A 16554-nucleotide genomic window follows, 5' to 3' on the forward strand; every position below is an offset into this window, starting at 1 on the left:
AGGTGGATGAGGCTCCTCGATCTATTTGGCTGCTCTACGTCCACTGAGCTAGTAACAGGGCGTGGTGTCTACTGGTTGTTAAGCCCCTGCACAGCGCAATCATGGATCTGAACCTGAAACGGACCCTTGACCATTCGCCATCAAGTGTGATGGATGTGTTGTTGCTGTTACAGGTGGTGTTATCATTGCACAGCACCACTGTTAGCTCATAGCGACGCATTATTGTGTTTATCAGTTACATCAGCGGAGAAGAAGTTTTAGTAGTATGCAGTAGTACCACAAATAATCATCATTTTATCCTCTGTTATTGTGGATATTAACATCTAATTTTTTAATGCACGCTTAAGTGTTTCTAGAGGAATTATAAACACACCCTAGAAGTCACTTCAGATTGAAACGATTTATGCGCAAAAAAAAGGGAAAATTCTCTGCAAGGCCCTCAAACAAATCACGCTTCCTTCTATGGTCGTGCAAAATTGCAACTTCCTTATCTGACCCTGATTTCATTTTCCTTCCCTTCCATGGCCCTGCCGTTAGATCTACAGTTAACTCCCAGTTAAGTGACTGTGAAAAGATAATAGTACCCCTGGCGCACAAACAACAATATATCGTGTGCGTACAAATTCTCCACACTAGATGTACGTGAATGCTGCATAATATCATGCTGTACATCTCCAATATCTATTTTCCATGAGATCTCAATATCTGTTGTTTGTACGCTAGGGGTACTATTATCTTTTCACAGTCACTTAACTGGGAGTTAACTGCAGATGTAACGGCAGGGCTATGGAAGGGAAGGAAAATGAAATCAGGATCAAATAAGGAAGTTGCAATTTTGTAGGGCCATAATTTGTTTGAGGGCCTTGCAGGGAATTTCCTAAAAAAAACTTGTGCGCTTAATTATATATTTAACTTGGTTTTGGATCGCTGTTTATATTAACAGAACTGAGGTGTGCCGCATCACAGTTCTATTGATATACTAATTGTAGACCTTGTGAGTCCCAAGTTGTGATTTTTTGTTTTGAGTCCATCATCATGGTCCATTTCAACATCTCGATCAGGGGAAGAGGCTACTTGATATGGCTTTGATTGGATTGGGCGTGGCAAAGTGAAAAGGTACCGCGAGTAATGACAGGTTATTATGCCAGGAAGATAAGGCATAGCCGTACAATAATCATATTTGCGATCCGACGTTTAGAGGTGTATGATTTGAGGAATCAGCTCATCTAAAATAGAACGGTCTATTATGGAGTCATCCGAATTATGATGGGATGATGAGCCAATTCCTCATTATTAAACTAAGTTAACAATGCACATGCGAATCATGAGGTGTGATGGACCGATCCATTCTATTTCCCAAATCCAACAAGAATATGAGGACTAATTAAGAACATGATCGAGCAACCTATTCCTCAAACCGAACGGCCCTTTAGAGAATCAAATCCCTACACGGAGATAGTCTTAATATAATATACTCTCTCCGTCCCAAAATGTGGCTACGTTTATGTGTGTCGTAAGTTAAAAGTTTTTAACTTTGACTATGAATTACAAATAAATTAGGAAGATTGATAACATAAAAATGATGTTAGCATATTCATCATGAAACCACCTATCGTAATGTGCAATTGTTTCTATTCGAAACAAAAAATATTTTTAGAGATGTTCGTTAAAGTTAAAAGTATTTGACTTAGAATGAAACTAAACACAGCTATATATTCTGAGACGGAAGAAATATTAGATTGGTGGGCAAGACGAGGACTCTTAAGAGAAGCTTTAACGATTCGATTATTGTTATCCTTGTTGTCGCACTCCTATCGTGGGTCCCTTAGCTGCAGTATACGATAAGAGCCCCAAGACAAGAGGAAATCTAGCTCAACGGTCAACACCCAGCATATATTTTCTGTAATAATCACATAGGAAATTTTTCTCCATTAGGTGTGTACACGGCACACCGTACATCTGTTGCTAATCTCTAGCCATCAAAGGGCACCAATCCAGCAACCAATCATCGTGCCTGCAATATAATGTGCAACTCTGCATCCATGATCTATGGTGCTCATGCAAGTCTAGAAGCAACAAAGGCTGTGGCTTAACCCCTTTTGTTTCCTTTTATAAAAGTGGGTCATCCAATTGGAAACCGTAGCTATCTGGCAGCACTGGCAAAAATCCAGCATGGAGTCCATGCCGACACTTTGTCCCTGGCCCTGGCAGACAATCTGCGTCGACCCGAACAAACCCAGGGCTTGTTTAGATTGCAAATTTTTTGCAACAGTGGAACTGTAGTGCTTTCGTTTATATTTGATAAATTTTAACTAATCATGGACTAATTAGGCTCAAAAGATTCGTCTCGTGATGTACAATTAAACTGTGCAATTAGTTATTTTTTTACATACATTTACTGCTCCATGCATGTGTTCCAAAATTGATGTGATGGAGAGAGAACGTAAAAAGTTGGAATTTGGGGTGCATCTAAACAGGGCCCAATCAAGATGTCCTGTACAATGTTGTCGATGGAGCACTGAATCTTTTGTAACAGTTCCTGATGAACACTTCTCTTTTTGTCAGTGCTACTGAAGCTGGACATGAGCACCAGCAGTAGGGATCCGTTAGGCGACTGTTTGCGGTTTCTGTGCTCCCTGCTATCTCTTCTCAAAAGTGGTATCCTCAACAGAAAAATGAAAGCACAGGAACAGGAGGGTAGTACGGTTACTTGTATTGTTACATGTAGCAAGCAGCAGCAACGTGTGACTTGACTTGTATTGTTACGCGCTCTCTCTCTCTCTCTCTCTCTCTCATACAACAAGGACCTGCCGGCTGCCAATCATTGGCTTCCTTTTTGTACGGTGAAGGGCAATGTTCATGGGATGGAATTGCTTCTGCTCATGGAGTACTTCTGTTCCTAGAGTGTACTCCACTACCTGTACAACTGTGGAAGCAGTGTACCTTTTTGCCAAGCAGCTGCTAGAACTGTAGTATAATTTTTTATAACAAGCTGTGGTAAAACAATATAATTTATTATTCTCCGAAGCGGATATTTTGAAAAAAAACCCAGATATTCTCCGCAACTTCCTATTGTGCACACAACCTAATGGTGCCGAAGAATTGAAGGTCCTGCCAGTTGTTGGTCCAGCCAGAGTTGGCAAGAGCACCCTTGTCGCACATGTTTGCAATGATGAAAGAGTCCGCGGTCATTTTTCAGAAATTGTGTTCACCGAGCACTGATCTTACAATAGCTGGATATACAATCTAGTAACACTCATACAATAGCTGGATATAGGATACTGAGTAAACCGTTAATAGAGGACCCATCTCCATCCTTTCACCCAACTTTCTTGGGAGTCCATGCTGCAGCTGGCTAATAATATCCTGGACCTCGCTTTGTTCTCGTCCAACTCATCAAAAATCTGATGCGATAGCTTGGTGACATCACTTTCTTAAACTTGCTCTTAGACGGAATAGCATTCCAATATCCTGTCACCGTAACACACAGTGATCACCAATCTCCCATCAACCTAGCGCTTTGCTGACTGAAAACACCCTTCCAAATGATCTTCACCTGCAGCTTACAAGTGCCTAGGTCGCAAGTACGCTCATCCACACCGTTCCCTATCGCAAGCTTAAGTCGTCTAGGTTTATTGTAACCATCATGAACACAAAAATGTAGCAGCAGGTCGTCACCCCTAAGAACAATGGCACAAAAAAGCAAGGAATTAAGCTCAACAACTCAAATGTAATTTCAGATGATATTGGAGGTTATGTCAGTGTCATTAGAAATTTGGGTAGATTCCAGAACGAGAGATAAGCATTGTTTATGTGTGAAACAGAACTTCTAACTTGTACTGAGCACCGAGCCAACAGAAGAGAGAGTATCAGTCTGGATGGAGCGATGTGGCGAAACAGTGGACCGTTAACAATCCTAGCTGAAAAATCCCAGAGACCAAATCAAGCGATAAGAATCTTAAACGGAGAACTAGTTCGTTCTTGTTGCTCAACACACGTAGCTCGAACAAGGAAGGAAAGTAAATGAAACAAGGAAGGATGCTCACACTCTCTGTCCAAGTCGAAGAAGGCGACGTCGTATCCGCCATCTAGCTAGTTATTTCTCGGCGGCGTACCACGTCAAGAACCGCCACAACCTTGTCCTCCCATGACCAGAACCGGCCACTTGCGGGCAAGGGCAATCCTGTAGAAACCTCCGCCGCAGCATCTGGTGCTCTGGAGTCGAAGACTGCAGCTCCTCCTCCACATCCATAGGTCTCTTTGATTCCCTTGCATAGGCAGCCGTCTGCTCTTGTCGTGTGGGTTAAATTGTTGGGCCAAAACAATCGGATTAGGCCGGCCGTTCGTGGGCCGGGCTAAATTTGATGGGTTCCAGCCCAGGAGGACGGGGCCCCAAGTCTCTCGCTCGGTCACGTCACCTCCTCCCCTGCTTCGACGGCCACCCGGCCCGCCCCCGCCAGCCATGGACGCGCTCACCCGCCTCCACCGCTCCCTTGTCGGCGGCGGCGGCGACGAGGAGGAGGACCTGCCGGAGGAATCCATCCTGGGGGACACCGAGGACCTCTGCTCCCTCTCCCAGCTCCAGGTCAAGCGGATCCCCTCTGAAACCCCGGAATGCCGCATGGATTTCATCCTGGCTCTGGTTTGCATCGATCTGACTCGGTCTTCGCCGTTTGCCTGCTCCAGAGGGTCTACGCGTTCGCGGCGTGCTTGGCGGCTGGACTCGCCCTGATGATCCTGGTACGCTCCCGCAATTCATCCCCCCTGCGGTTCTAAGAGAGTTACACTAGTCGCTACCTTGCTTGCTCTGCAGGTGGAGAATTAATTAGTGTCGGAGATTATGCTATTTTGATCAAGTTTGATGTAGCATTAACTTATGATTTTGGTCATGCGAGTAATGGTGATTTGGCAACAGGAACTTTAGGCTGGTTCTGTTCTTTGTCGGGGTAGAATGCTCTCTGTCAGAGTTAATTGTATCTAGAAGCACATTGTTTAGCTTTTGTTCTACAAGTTGTTGCAAGAATGTCTTCATACCGTATTTGCTAGGTTCTGGTAATGACTTCAAAATTCCTGCTATCATGTGAAATGCACTGCTTACATTTCACTCTCTTGTGCAGTCTTTTATTGTATTCGCTAGACCTATCAAATTCGCAGTCATGTTTACGTTTGGAAACATGTTGGCAGTTGGGAGGTAATAACACAGTTTCTTCACTTGTAACTTTCCATGGTCTTGCTACTTCAATATCTCTACAATTATTAGTACTTTATAAGTGTGCATATCATCAAATACGAAATTAATGCACTGGTTCTCAACATATGTGTTCATTATCTTTCTTGATTGTCGAATATTTGCCATATGCTGATTTCAACCAACCTTTGTTTGGCAGCACAGCCTTTGTTATGGGGCCACAGAAACAGCTAAGGATGATGTTTGATCCAGTTCGTTTGTATGCAACAGCTATTTATGTTGGATGTGTTGTTTTGGCTCTAATCTTTGCTCTTTGGGTTCGTAAAATATTTGAACTGTTCTTGTTTTTTTTTTCCCTCATGGCCTTCTTTCTATAGTTACTAAATTTGAATAGGCATATATCCAAATCCCACATAACCATGCTTTCTGCATTTGGTTTATCTTTGCAGATTCATGACAAGCTGCTAACGCTGATTGCGATCATATGTGAGATCTGTGCCCTGTTTTGGTAATGCTTCTACCTTTACAATAATGCTAGTGACTTGTGAGTCATAGAACCGTATCTGTAGGATGTATGTTGCTTGCAATTAGGCTTTCCTTAAACTGACTGTGCTAAAAGAATGTATGGGATCATGTCTTGAATGTTACCATAACGAATGCTCAATGTTAGTCCCAAGAGCTTCCAATTTTTAAACTGGCATCTCTATTGTCAGGATACTAGAACAAATTGCTATGTCCTCTGCTATTATTCCATGAATCAACCTTTTCAGTTGGTACTCGAGTATTTTTCTGTGTTATACATGGCTTCCTCAATTATTTTTAACCATTATGTATACTTAGCATGTTCAGTCCATGTCAATGAAGCAGTGAAGTATTTAACAGAGAACTAACTTAAATTTATGCACTGCTCGTGGTCTGGGTGTTTTAGCAGTAGCACCATTCTTTCGCGCTCTATTACTCGGCAGTGTTGCCAATTTGCCATGTTTAGAGGAAAAACAATGCTAATTTGTTTATGTACCCCTACATCTGCTGATTATTTTATGTGGTACTGTTATGTGACAATGTGCAATTTGCAGAAACAGCATACTTCTAGTTTTAGTCTCAAAATTTAAATGACTAAACATGATTTTAGAATTGAAACTTTTTTAGCCATCTTCCACATTCTGGAGTGTATTAGGCTGCTCACTGTCTGTTCATAAACATCATGGCCGCCAGTTACTAAACTGAAAGTTGGATTTATAATTTTAGCTTGTCCATCTCAAATGTAGAAACAGTTATGTGCTTCTATGGTTAGATAGCACTGAAGCCACATGTATTCTTGCATAGAATTTTGTTTCCATATCGAATTGGCCATCTTGCGCTCTAGCGATCATGAGTCCTAGAAAACTTCATTGGGAAATCTGTAGCTTGGACAAACTTTTGTCACAATGTAATAGCAACACAGTAGTTCTGACTGTGTTCCATTTGCTTCTTTTTCCTAGACCATGCAATGTGGAATCATTCAATGACATAGGCCAGAATGTTACTTCTTTATTGTACTTTCTATGGCCAGAATGTTACTTCTTTACTGTACTTTCTATTTCGAATTTTACTGAACACCAACAAATATGCTGTATCCAGACTGGCCAGAAGGCGGCACTCTGACACTCCAAATCTTGATCTTAGCAAACACTGTGCTGCTTATTTGCATCTCTCTCCTGTTTTTGGTTTTCAATTGACCGGCCTGTTAAACAGTAAGAGCAAAGGTTTCTGAACAAGTCAACTCACTATAGCTAGCATTATCCGTTTTCTGCACCTCAGGTACAGTTTGAGCTACATACCTTTCGCGCGAAGGATGGTTTCTGACCTGATGGTGAAGTTCTGTGACACTGAACTTTGAGTTTCGGTGGGCTAGGCAGCGCAGCATTCATCGTTGCCTGGAATTAGGGATGGCCGTGGACCCCTTTACCCATTGCCTCTGGGTCTAGTTTTGCCTGATACGAAACAAGCTATCTACTTTTTTATATAAATGCATGTCATTGTTGCAATTATGTGTAATTTGACTGCACCTTTAAATCAGAGTATCAGGTATCTGGGCTTTGTACTGCCGCAGAACAATTTGATTGCGAGCTGTGACTGTAACATGCATTCTGAAGTAACCAGGTGTTTGTTGGGCTACCTGTCGGCGCACTGCGTTCGAGCGTCTTGGACTACACAACTGCGTCGACTCCCGCGAGTGTCTCCGTCCGGTCCGAACTGGATGCGGATCCTGCGATGTTCTCTGTTCTGCTTCTGATTTCGTCACTACTACATTAACATTAGGGAAGCTGCCTTGCCTTGCTTGTACGTAGGGAAAGGACTACGCTGGTCCAGGGCTTGTGTGGTCGGTTTGGTAACTTCCTTACAGTGGAGGGGAAAAAAACAACTATTCACTCGAGTGGATTCTACTCGTAGTACAACTTTCATTTGCTCGAGTAGATAGATTCTCGATTGCTTCTTCCTCTTCTTCTTCTTTTTTTGTACACACTCCCGCCGCAACAAAATTTGGTTGTCATCATCGAGGACGGGAAGCCTTGAAATTAGCGGCACAATGAAGCCCAACGAGAAGCTATTTTTTAGATTAACTTTATAAAAAATAGATTTGAGAGAAACTATTTTTTCTCCGCTCCCAAATTCTTAGTTTATTTCAGAGAATCATTGCATAGAATTAGTATAGAACTATTTCTCTTAAAAAAACTGTTTGTCAGAGCTTTTTATAGATTCAGCCTAAAAGCTGCTTTTAGAGCTCTATCAAATATGAGCTTAATTAGCTCATGTACGTTTCTAGCATTTTAATTTGTTTATATGGGTACTGTTTGGCTAATAATGTAATGTTCTCTGTAGTTCTTCAAAAAAAAATGTAATGTTCTCTCTATATCAAAGGTTAGCATCCCGACTAGTTCCATGCCAAATCTAACAAGGCCTCTGCAGTACTGTACTGTCACTGACGTGCGGGGCCGGACCCACATATCAGCGATCCAACTGCACCATGCCGTACCTGTTCCGCTCGGCGCATCCCTCACTGGCTGGACCTTGGCAACGCCAGCCATGGAGTCCACGACCAGCCTCCACCTCCCCTCGACGGTGGCGAGCAGCCGGAGGACTCCATCCTGGCTGACACCGAGGGTCTATGCATCCTCTCGCCTCTCCAGGTCAAACGGATCCCCTCAGAAATCCCTGAATGCTCGAAGAATTTTTTGACTCTGGTTTGCATCGATCTGATCTGGTCTTCTTTATTTGCCTGGTTCAGCGGATCTACGCCTTCGCGGCATCCTTGGCGGCCGGACTCGCGCTGATGATCTAGTATGCCGTCTCAATTTATCGCCCGTATATTTCCATCACCTGTCTGTACGACACGTGTTTGAGAAAAATAATTGCAGTCGTCCGTCTTGTATTGTTCAGATCAAAATATGCAGTTCGACATTATGGTTGTATTAACTTCTGATTCGGTCATGTGTCTAGTGATAATTTTGGAACAAGAGCATTATGTTGGTTACAATAGGCTGTTTACGTGTACCAAGAACAAGAGGCACATGGTTAGCTTTTGTTCTGCAAGTGTTGGAGAATTGATGCCATTGTAGCTCTAAATTGCATTGCAAAAGAAAAATGGGAAATTGCTAACTCAAAATTGACATTATATCACCAGGAACTTAGGACCTTAAGTCATGACTTACTGTAGGCTATTTAAGATATTTTAGTCATGGCAACCATGTCTGCACACATCACATTTGTCAGGTTCTGGCAGACTTCAAATTTCTGCTATCAAGTGTAGTACACTGCTTACATTCTCTATCTTGTGCAGTCACTTGTTAAGTCTTGTCAGTACTTTTCAGTGTGCTTATTAAAACACCAAATTAGCACACTTTTTATCTACATATGTGTTAGTTATCTTGGTTGATTCTTTGATAATTTGCCAAATGCTGATTTCAACCATTGTTTGGCCGCAGCACAGCCTTGTCATGGGTCCAAAATAGCAGCCAAGGATGATGTTTCATTCAGTTTATTTGTATGCAACAACTACTTATGTTGGATGTGTTGTTTTGGCTCTAAGCTTTGCTCTTTGAGTTCGTCAGTCTGAACTTTTCTTGTTTCTTTCTCTGCCTTATTCTGCAATCACTTTTTAGAATAGGCATATATATATATATCCAGATGTCACATAACCATGATATTTGTATTTGGTTTAACTGTGCAGATTCATGACAAGCTGCTAACACAGATTGCAATAATATGTGAGATCTGTATCCTGTTTTGCTAAGGCTCCTGTCCTTACTATAATAGTTGTGCCTTGCATGTCATTGAACCATCACTGTAGTATCGATGTTGCTTGCAAGAATGGCTTCCTTAAAGTCAAACACTACATGGGAAAATATCTTGAACGTAACCCTTCTGAATGTCCTACGATAGTTCTGGATAGCCAGGAGCTACCAATTTTTAAGACTGATATCTCTACTCTTTCCAATATCTAAATGTTCATGCAAAGCAACAAACGATGTCAGGGTAATAGAAAATTGTTATGTTCTCTGCTGTTTTCCATGAACCAATAAAAGTATTCCATGACTTCCATAATCATTTTATATACTTAGCATGTACTTTCCTCTTTCCAGGTCAAAGAAACAACTGAAGTGTATAACCGAGAACCACCTGAAACTTATTAATTACTCGTGGTCTTGGTAGCGATAGCAGTAGCACAATTCTCTTGTTATCTGTTACTTGGTAGGGTTTGACAATTTGCTTACTTAAATATACATCTGTAGAATATTTTAGGACATACTTGTAGTTTTAATCTCAGAAATTAAATGACTAAAGATGATTTGAAAGTTAAATTTTGTTATCTTCCACATCTGCAGTATATGCTATGCTGCTTACTGTCCATAAACAGCATGGCTGCCAGTTACCGAATGGAAAAGCTGGATTTGTAGACAGCTTGTGATTGGCCATACACTGTGACCACCTTGTTCATAGGATCTACACCTCCGCAGCATGCCTGGTTGTCGGACTCGCCTTGATGATCCTGGTGCGCTCTTGCAATTTGTCGCCCGTCCGGTTCTCAGAGAGTTTGAGTACCTGCTGCTTGCTAGCTTCTCGTGCAGGTGGAGAAATAGTAGATTGTGCTATTCCATCACACATACAGCATGCGCTTAGAAAAATGATTGCAGTTGCCTTGCATTACTCAGTTAGAAAAATGTGATTCAACATTTGGCTTAGCATTTAACTTTGATGTATTAACTTTTGATTGGTCATGTGCGGATTGTAATTGTGGGGCAGGAATTTTAGGTTACCTCTGCTCTTTGTCAGAGTTACTTGTATCAAGAAGCACATTGTTAGCTTTTGTTCTGCAAGCGTTAGAGAGCTAATGCACTGTAGCTCTTAATTTCTGTACAAAAGAAAAATGGGCAATTGCTAACTCCAAATTGGTGCAGAAATCATATCACCAGGAACTTGGGACTTTGTGCTAAGCCTTAAATAATGACTTACCGTATACTATTTTAGATATTTAGTCATCGGAAGAATGCCCTGACATCATATTTGTATAGGTTCTGGTTATGACTTCAAATGTGAACTGCTTACATTTCACACTCTTGTGCAGTCTTTTATTAATATGGTCTATCAAATTCGCTGTCGTGTTTACATTTGGAAACATATTGGCCTGGGAGGTGATTACACAGTTTCCTCACTGTTGTATTTCTAGAACTATTTGTATTTTTAAATGTGCATCCTATCAAATACCAGATTAATATTGTTCTCTACTTATGTTTTAATTTTGTTGATCTTGAATACCTTCCATATGTTGATTTCAACCCTTGTTTGGCAGCACAACCTTCATTATGGGGCCCCAGAGCAGCAGCTAAGGACAATGTTTGATCCAGTTCGTTTATATGCAACAGCTATTTATGTTGGATGTGCTGTTTTGGCTCTAATACTTGCTCTTTGGGTTCGTTATATCTGAAGTATTCTTGTTTCTCTCACAGCTTTATTCTCTTTGGGTTCTGCATTTGGTTTAACTGTGCAGATTCAAGGCAAGCTGCTAATGTTTATTCCAATTATATGCGAGATATGTGCCCTGTTTTGGTATCATATTCCTATAATAATGCTAGTGACTTATAGTACCAGTTTACTATTGATGTTGATTGCAAATATGGGACAAAATATTGAATGCTACCCTTCTGAAAGCCTTATGATAGTCCCAAGAGCTGCTAATTTTTAATACTGATATCTCATTTGTCAGGGTAATAGGGAATTGTTATGTTATGCAAGACTTCCAAAATCATTTTATACAGTTAGCATATTTAAACCATATCAAAGAACTAATTAAACTACTTAACAGAGAACCACCTCCAACTTATGTATTGCTCATGGTCTGGTACTGCTACTGCTAGTAATGGCACAATTATTTTGTTCTTAGTTACCAATGGGTTGACATGTATAAAGGGAAAAAAGCAGTGCTAATTTGTTTACTTATACATCTGTAGATTATTTTATGTGGTAACTTTAAGTGACAATGTGCAATTTGCAGAAAATACTTGTAGTTTTAATATCAGAATGTGGATGACTGGAAAATTGACTATATGCAAGGCTGCTCACTGCCTGTTCATAAAAAGCATGACTGCCAATTACCAAACTGCAAAGATGGATTTGTAGATTGTAGCTTGTGATTGGTCATACCATCCTTTTTATAGAAACAGTTATTTTCTTCTATGGTTAAATATAACTGATATCACCATCTATGCTGGCATGGAATTCTCCTGTGCATATTATATTGATGTCCATCTTGGGCTTTTAGCCATCATGCTTCAATGAACTTTTGTCACTATGTAATAGCAATGCTGTAGTTCGGACTCGTTCCATTTGTTCATCTTCCTTTACCATGCAATGTGGAATCATTCAAAGACATAGCCAGGGATTTTACATCTTTACTGTACTAGTTTGAATTTGACTAAACTTCAGCAAATATACAGACTGGCCAGATCACTCCCTCCTGCCCCCCCCCCCCCCCCCCCCCTCCTCCCTCTCTCTATCTGACTGTAACTGACTACTGCTTTTTTTTGTTTCAATCGACTGACCTCTGACAGTAAGAGCAAAGTTTCTGACCAATGAACTGACTATGCTCCTGTATTCTCCATTTTCTGCACCCCAGGTACAGTTTGAGCTACATACCTTTCGCACGAAGGCTGGTTTCTGACCTGATGGTGAAGTTATGTGACACTGAACTTTGAGCTTGGGTGGGCTGTGCAGCTGCAGCGTTCAAGTCAGGGAAGCCTGTAGAAGTGTAGATGCTTGCTCCTTTACCCGTTTCCTCTGGGTATCTTGTTTGATTAACAAACCAAACTCTGTTTTTAGTATAAATGCGTGCCATGGTGCAATATTTGTAAAACTTTGATTGCATCTGTAAATCAGAGTTCTGGCCTCATGCTGCTGCAAAACGATCTGTTTGTGTAACATACATTTCGACCTCCTTGATTGCTGCTTCTATTTGCATGAACCATGGCACTGCAAACTCCTAGACGTTGCTGACCAACAACATGTAAGTTTCATCTCAAAAGAAAACAGAATGTAAATTCCTTTTCTAAGATTTGATCCTGATTTTTAATCAGAAAGCAAAATTGAATAATATGAATTGTGTATTCTTGTTTTGCAGAATTAACTCTCCACATGTTCAGAATTCTGATTTCTGAAGTAACCTGGGCGTCATGTTGCGACTTGCAAGTCGTGGTGGGCTCTGGGCTCAAAGCCTCCGAAGTCCAACCAGCCGTGAGTGTCTAGCTGGACCCACGTGGCAGTGTAATCACGCTACCCTTCCCCTGCTTCCAGCCTTCCAGCCATTTCAAAATTTGAAATCCCTTTCGTTCCCCGGCGCTTATAAACGCACGCCCTCCTCGCCAGCACGCAGCACGCAGCGCCTCCACCCGCTGCATGGGCAAAGCCATCTCCCTCCTCCGGCCACCGCAACCACCCCAAGAGGACGAGGAGGGGGTGATGGAGCTGCGGAAGCGCCCGAGGCCGCGGCGCGTCGACCCGGACTTCGTCTCGTCCCCGCCACCCGTGCCGCCGAGGAAGCGGGCGCGGAAGCAGGCAGCGGCGACGAAGCGGCAGCCACCGACGAAGAGGGAGAGGCGCCCGGCGGTGGGCATCGGGTGCCCCGTCGCGGGGCTCCATCGCGTGACGTGCGGCCGGCAGCCGCCGCCGCCGCCGCGCATGTCGACGCGCGTCCTCTTCCGCCCTCGCCGCCCCTTCAACTGGTAAGCTGCGTGCGTGCGTTATGCCTGTGTGTTCGTGGGTGGCGTTGGGCGGAATTGAATCGGGGTTTGGCATTCCTGCTACTGCGATTGGAATCGCTTCATGTTCTGAGTTCTCTGTTCGATCCTCTGGTTATGATTGTGCGGCGCTGAATTGGGTTTGGCCTTCATGCTGCTCCGATTAGAAGTTAGAACCAATTCGAGCTCTAGTTACTCTGTTCGATCCTCTGGTTATGGTGCGTGTGCCTGCGGAGGGAATTGGTTCCTATTGACTTGGATTTACTCGAATTTGATTTTCTGCGGTTCCGAATTTGTGCTTGCACTTGCGTTTCGCAAAGGGGTTTGAAATATTTTGCTGTGAATACAGCTTGGTTTTGGAGCGATCGCAATTCAGAGGTTAGACATCCCCGTATGTTTGTAGTTGTAGCTCTGTATGTGGGTAGATTGAAGCTCGGAGGAGATTCGAATTTTGTTCGTTGCATTTCATCGAGTATCTGGCTTGCATTTTCTGCTTAGTGCTTAGAATCCACTGTACGTAGGTTCGTCTGCTAGAAGTGATTTGGACAGCCTTCTTTTGTGCGGGTCTGGTCGAAGCAGTAAAGAGCTCGAATTCGATCGAAGCCTGCATCTCTGTTTAAATCATGAAATAGAAGTTTGGTTGTGCGATTTGATGAATTTTCGTAGCAATTCAATTTGCTTTGAAATTCGAACGTTAGAGCAGAGTGCTTATCCACCAATGCCTGTGAAGTGTGAACAGCTGCAGTTTAGCGCGAATTGCTCGTGATTTCAATGCTTCGGAGAGTTGACACCTGATATTTCAATGCTCACCTTGTATGGGTTTTGGGGTTTAAAGCTTCTCATCTACTTTCGACGATCTGCCTGTAATTTGTCTGCTCCTGCATCTAATTTGATCCGACAGCATTAGCCGCTTGCACCAGCATTACCAATCACTCCAATTTTTTCACTGAATTGAAACCCGAATTTTGAATCCTGAACACTGTATTTCTCGATGCAGGTACGAGCCGGACCTGTGGACGGAGGTGGCCAAGCACCTGTGCGGCTTCGACCTGCTGCGCCTCTCCTTCAGCTGCCGCTGGTTCCACCGCCTCCTCGCCGACGACTCCATCTGGCGCTACGCTTTCTTCCGCGACCTCGACCTCTCTGATGCCAACCCGCGCGTTCATCGCCCGCTCTACCGCTCCTGGCGCCACCTCTACTTTGCCGCCTTCGGTAAGCACCAAATGGCCCCACCCGTAGCTCGCTTTTGCTCTCTGACAGCAGGTCCCACTTACTGACACGTGTGCTCCCCTCTCTCACAGATGGCACCCACGCGTACTCGCTCTGCCAGAGCGGCGAGCACCGCAGTAAGCGCAGCAACTCACAGGATTTATTTGCCAATTTATTTCTTGCGCCATTGCCATTCCCTGTGACAAATCATCGGCGGGAAGCAGGTTCGTGGCGGATCGGGTCGTTCCTGCTGGACTCGCCGCAGATGCTGCTGATGGGGAAGCTGCCGGTGCCGAAGTGGCTGCCGCCGGATCCCGACGACGTGCAGGCCGGCATCGAGATGATGGGCGCCTGCAAGCTCCACAACGCCCGCCCCGGAATCTGGATCACAGGTACGTGTTCACTTCCCCGTGGCCACCTTTGCGACTTTGCCATCCCTCGTTGCTCTGATCATTCATTCACCGTGTGCTTTCCTCCTGTCGAGTGGTGCAGACATGCATGTGATGCGATGCCCAATGTGCAACCGCAACAGCTGCCGAGGTGAGCCTGTGGATGCTGTGAAGTACGTCCACTTACTCTAACATACTTGTTACTGAATGTTACTGGGATGGAATTGGTGGTTCAGGGAACAAGCAGATTTTGGACGCACGCCACTCTGAGCTGTTCCTGGAGGAGGCGTACTGGGATCAGACCTTGCAGTACGAGCACCTTGGCGAGCACTTCCAGGACGAGGAGGTCGCCGACGCCTTCTGCGCCATCGTCAACGCAAAGCGCCTCGCTTCCCCATCCACTGCCTGTACGTTTTCAAAACCATATGATCACCCACATGCTTTCGCTGTCCGGTGATCTATCCGTATGTGCATGGGAATGAAATGGTGGATGACATGCTTGCGTTGACTGATTGACACGGATCGCGTTGGTCTCGTCTGTTTCTTCAGTTATCCTCAGCAAGTCCTGGGCCGGAAAGTGCGACGACCTGCTGACCAAGCAATGTGCCTCCGCGACCGCTGCTGCCATCCACACCAACCTCCAGCCCAACGGAGGTACGCTCATGAGCTGAAGCAAACACTCCTGGTTACAGCCTTCCAGGCTTTGAGCACGGTAGCAGTTCTGAGTTCTGACGTGATGTGTTCTGTTCTTGGATTGCAGGGTTGGCATCGCAGTTCGAGGCGATGCGGGACACGGCCCGGGACGGGCAGATCGTGTCCGTGAGGATCTCGCAGATCCTCTTCTGATTCCTCCCTCAGTTCATCGTTTCTCGCGGTAGACCCCTGCTGCACCGTAGAATGTGTTATTGCCTAGCTGCTGTGAGTTATGCTAGATTAGGCCAGGCCTCTCTGTCACTGCTACGTTCTTGTCTAGACCGTAGAGATAAAATTGATCAGATTTTCCGCTTAACGTAATATCGCGCCTCACTGAGAAGTTCCGCATTTTTTTTTGTATTAACGCGCCGTGCAGAGTTTATAAGTTTAGCATTTGTATGTACATACTGGAATCTACTAGTTTACTTTTTGGTTATCTGATGTTAAACTATATAAGCAAAATACCCTGCTCAGTTCTGAACGTTGTATGGATTGTAGACTGGTCAGGCCTCTCTGTTATTGCAATGCTACATTGAGACTGTAGAGATACGGTTGAACATAATTTTGGGCCTGAAATTGTTTCGTGGTGCAAGTTTTTTTTTTTGACTAGATCCTCATATGCCTGGTTTGCTGACTAGTAGGCTGAATATGTAACGTTGTGAATGTTCCAATATCTGTCAGTTCATTGTATTCGCAACCTGTTCTGTAGCAGAGGCTGTAGGCTTGCAGAATAAGGGGATGGAGAGGACTTGATCGTATAGCCGCCAATCCTCACTGCCATGCTGTAGTTTTCATCAGATCTCTC

The 16554-nt window shown here is 43.7% G+C and overlaps 2 protein-coding genes across 6 annotated transcripts; both read left to right on the forward strand.

Annotated features, from left to right (window-relative positions):
• Positions 1–4331: 4331 nt before the first annotated feature.
• Positions 4332–7345, forward strand: LOC112893097 (vesicle transport protein SFT2B). Its single transcript, XM_025960262.1, has 6 exons — positions 4332–4585; positions 4687–4740; positions 5118–5191; positions 5388–5505; positions 5638–5696; positions 6989–7345. The coding sequence occupies exons 1-6, from the start codon at positions 4463–4465 to the stop codon at positions 7065–7067; spliced, it is 507 nt and encodes a 168-aa protein (XP_025816047.1). The 5' UTR covers positions 4332–4462; the 3' UTR covers positions 7068–7345.
• A 718-nt stretch (positions 7346–8063) lies between these two features.
• On the forward strand, positions 8064–16283 carry LOC112893096 (probable F-box protein At5g36000). 5 transcript variants are annotated; one of them, XM_025960258.1, is made up of 14 exons: positions 8064–8358; positions 8457–8509; positions 9399–10220; positions 11019–11072; positions 11176–12728; positions 12843–12985; positions 13088–13443; positions 14456–14670; positions 14760–14804; positions 14892–15059; positions 15160–15207; positions 15293–15463; positions 15606–15710; positions 15817–16283. In XM_025960258.1, exons 7-14 carry the CDS (start codon positions 13118–13120, stop codon positions 15900–15902), a joined length of 1164 nt encoding a protein of 387 aa, XP_025816043.1. In that variant the 5' UTR covers positions 8064–8358; positions 8457–8509; positions 9399–10220; positions 11019–11072; positions 11176–12728; positions 12843–12985; positions 13088–13117; the 3' UTR covers positions 15903–16283. The 5 variants fall into 5 exon arrangements, with proteins under 5 accessions (XP_025816043.1, XP_025816044.1, XP_025816045.1 ...); XM_025960259.1 differs by lacking the exons at positions 9399–10220; positions 11019–11072 and having other exon boundaries at positions 12342–12728; XM_025960260.1 differs by lacking the exons at positions 8064–8358; positions 8457–8509; positions 9399–10220 and adding an exon at positions 10794–10860.
• The last annotated feature ends 271 nt before the right edge of the window (positions 16284–16554 follow it).

This window comes from Panicum hallii, chromosome 5 (genome assembly GCF_002211085.1).
Source record: "Panicum hallii strain FIL2 chromosome 5, PHallii_v3.1, whole genome shotgun sequence".
NCBI lineage: Eukaryota > Viridiplantae > Streptophyta > Magnoliopsida > Poales > Poaceae > Panicum > Panicum hallii.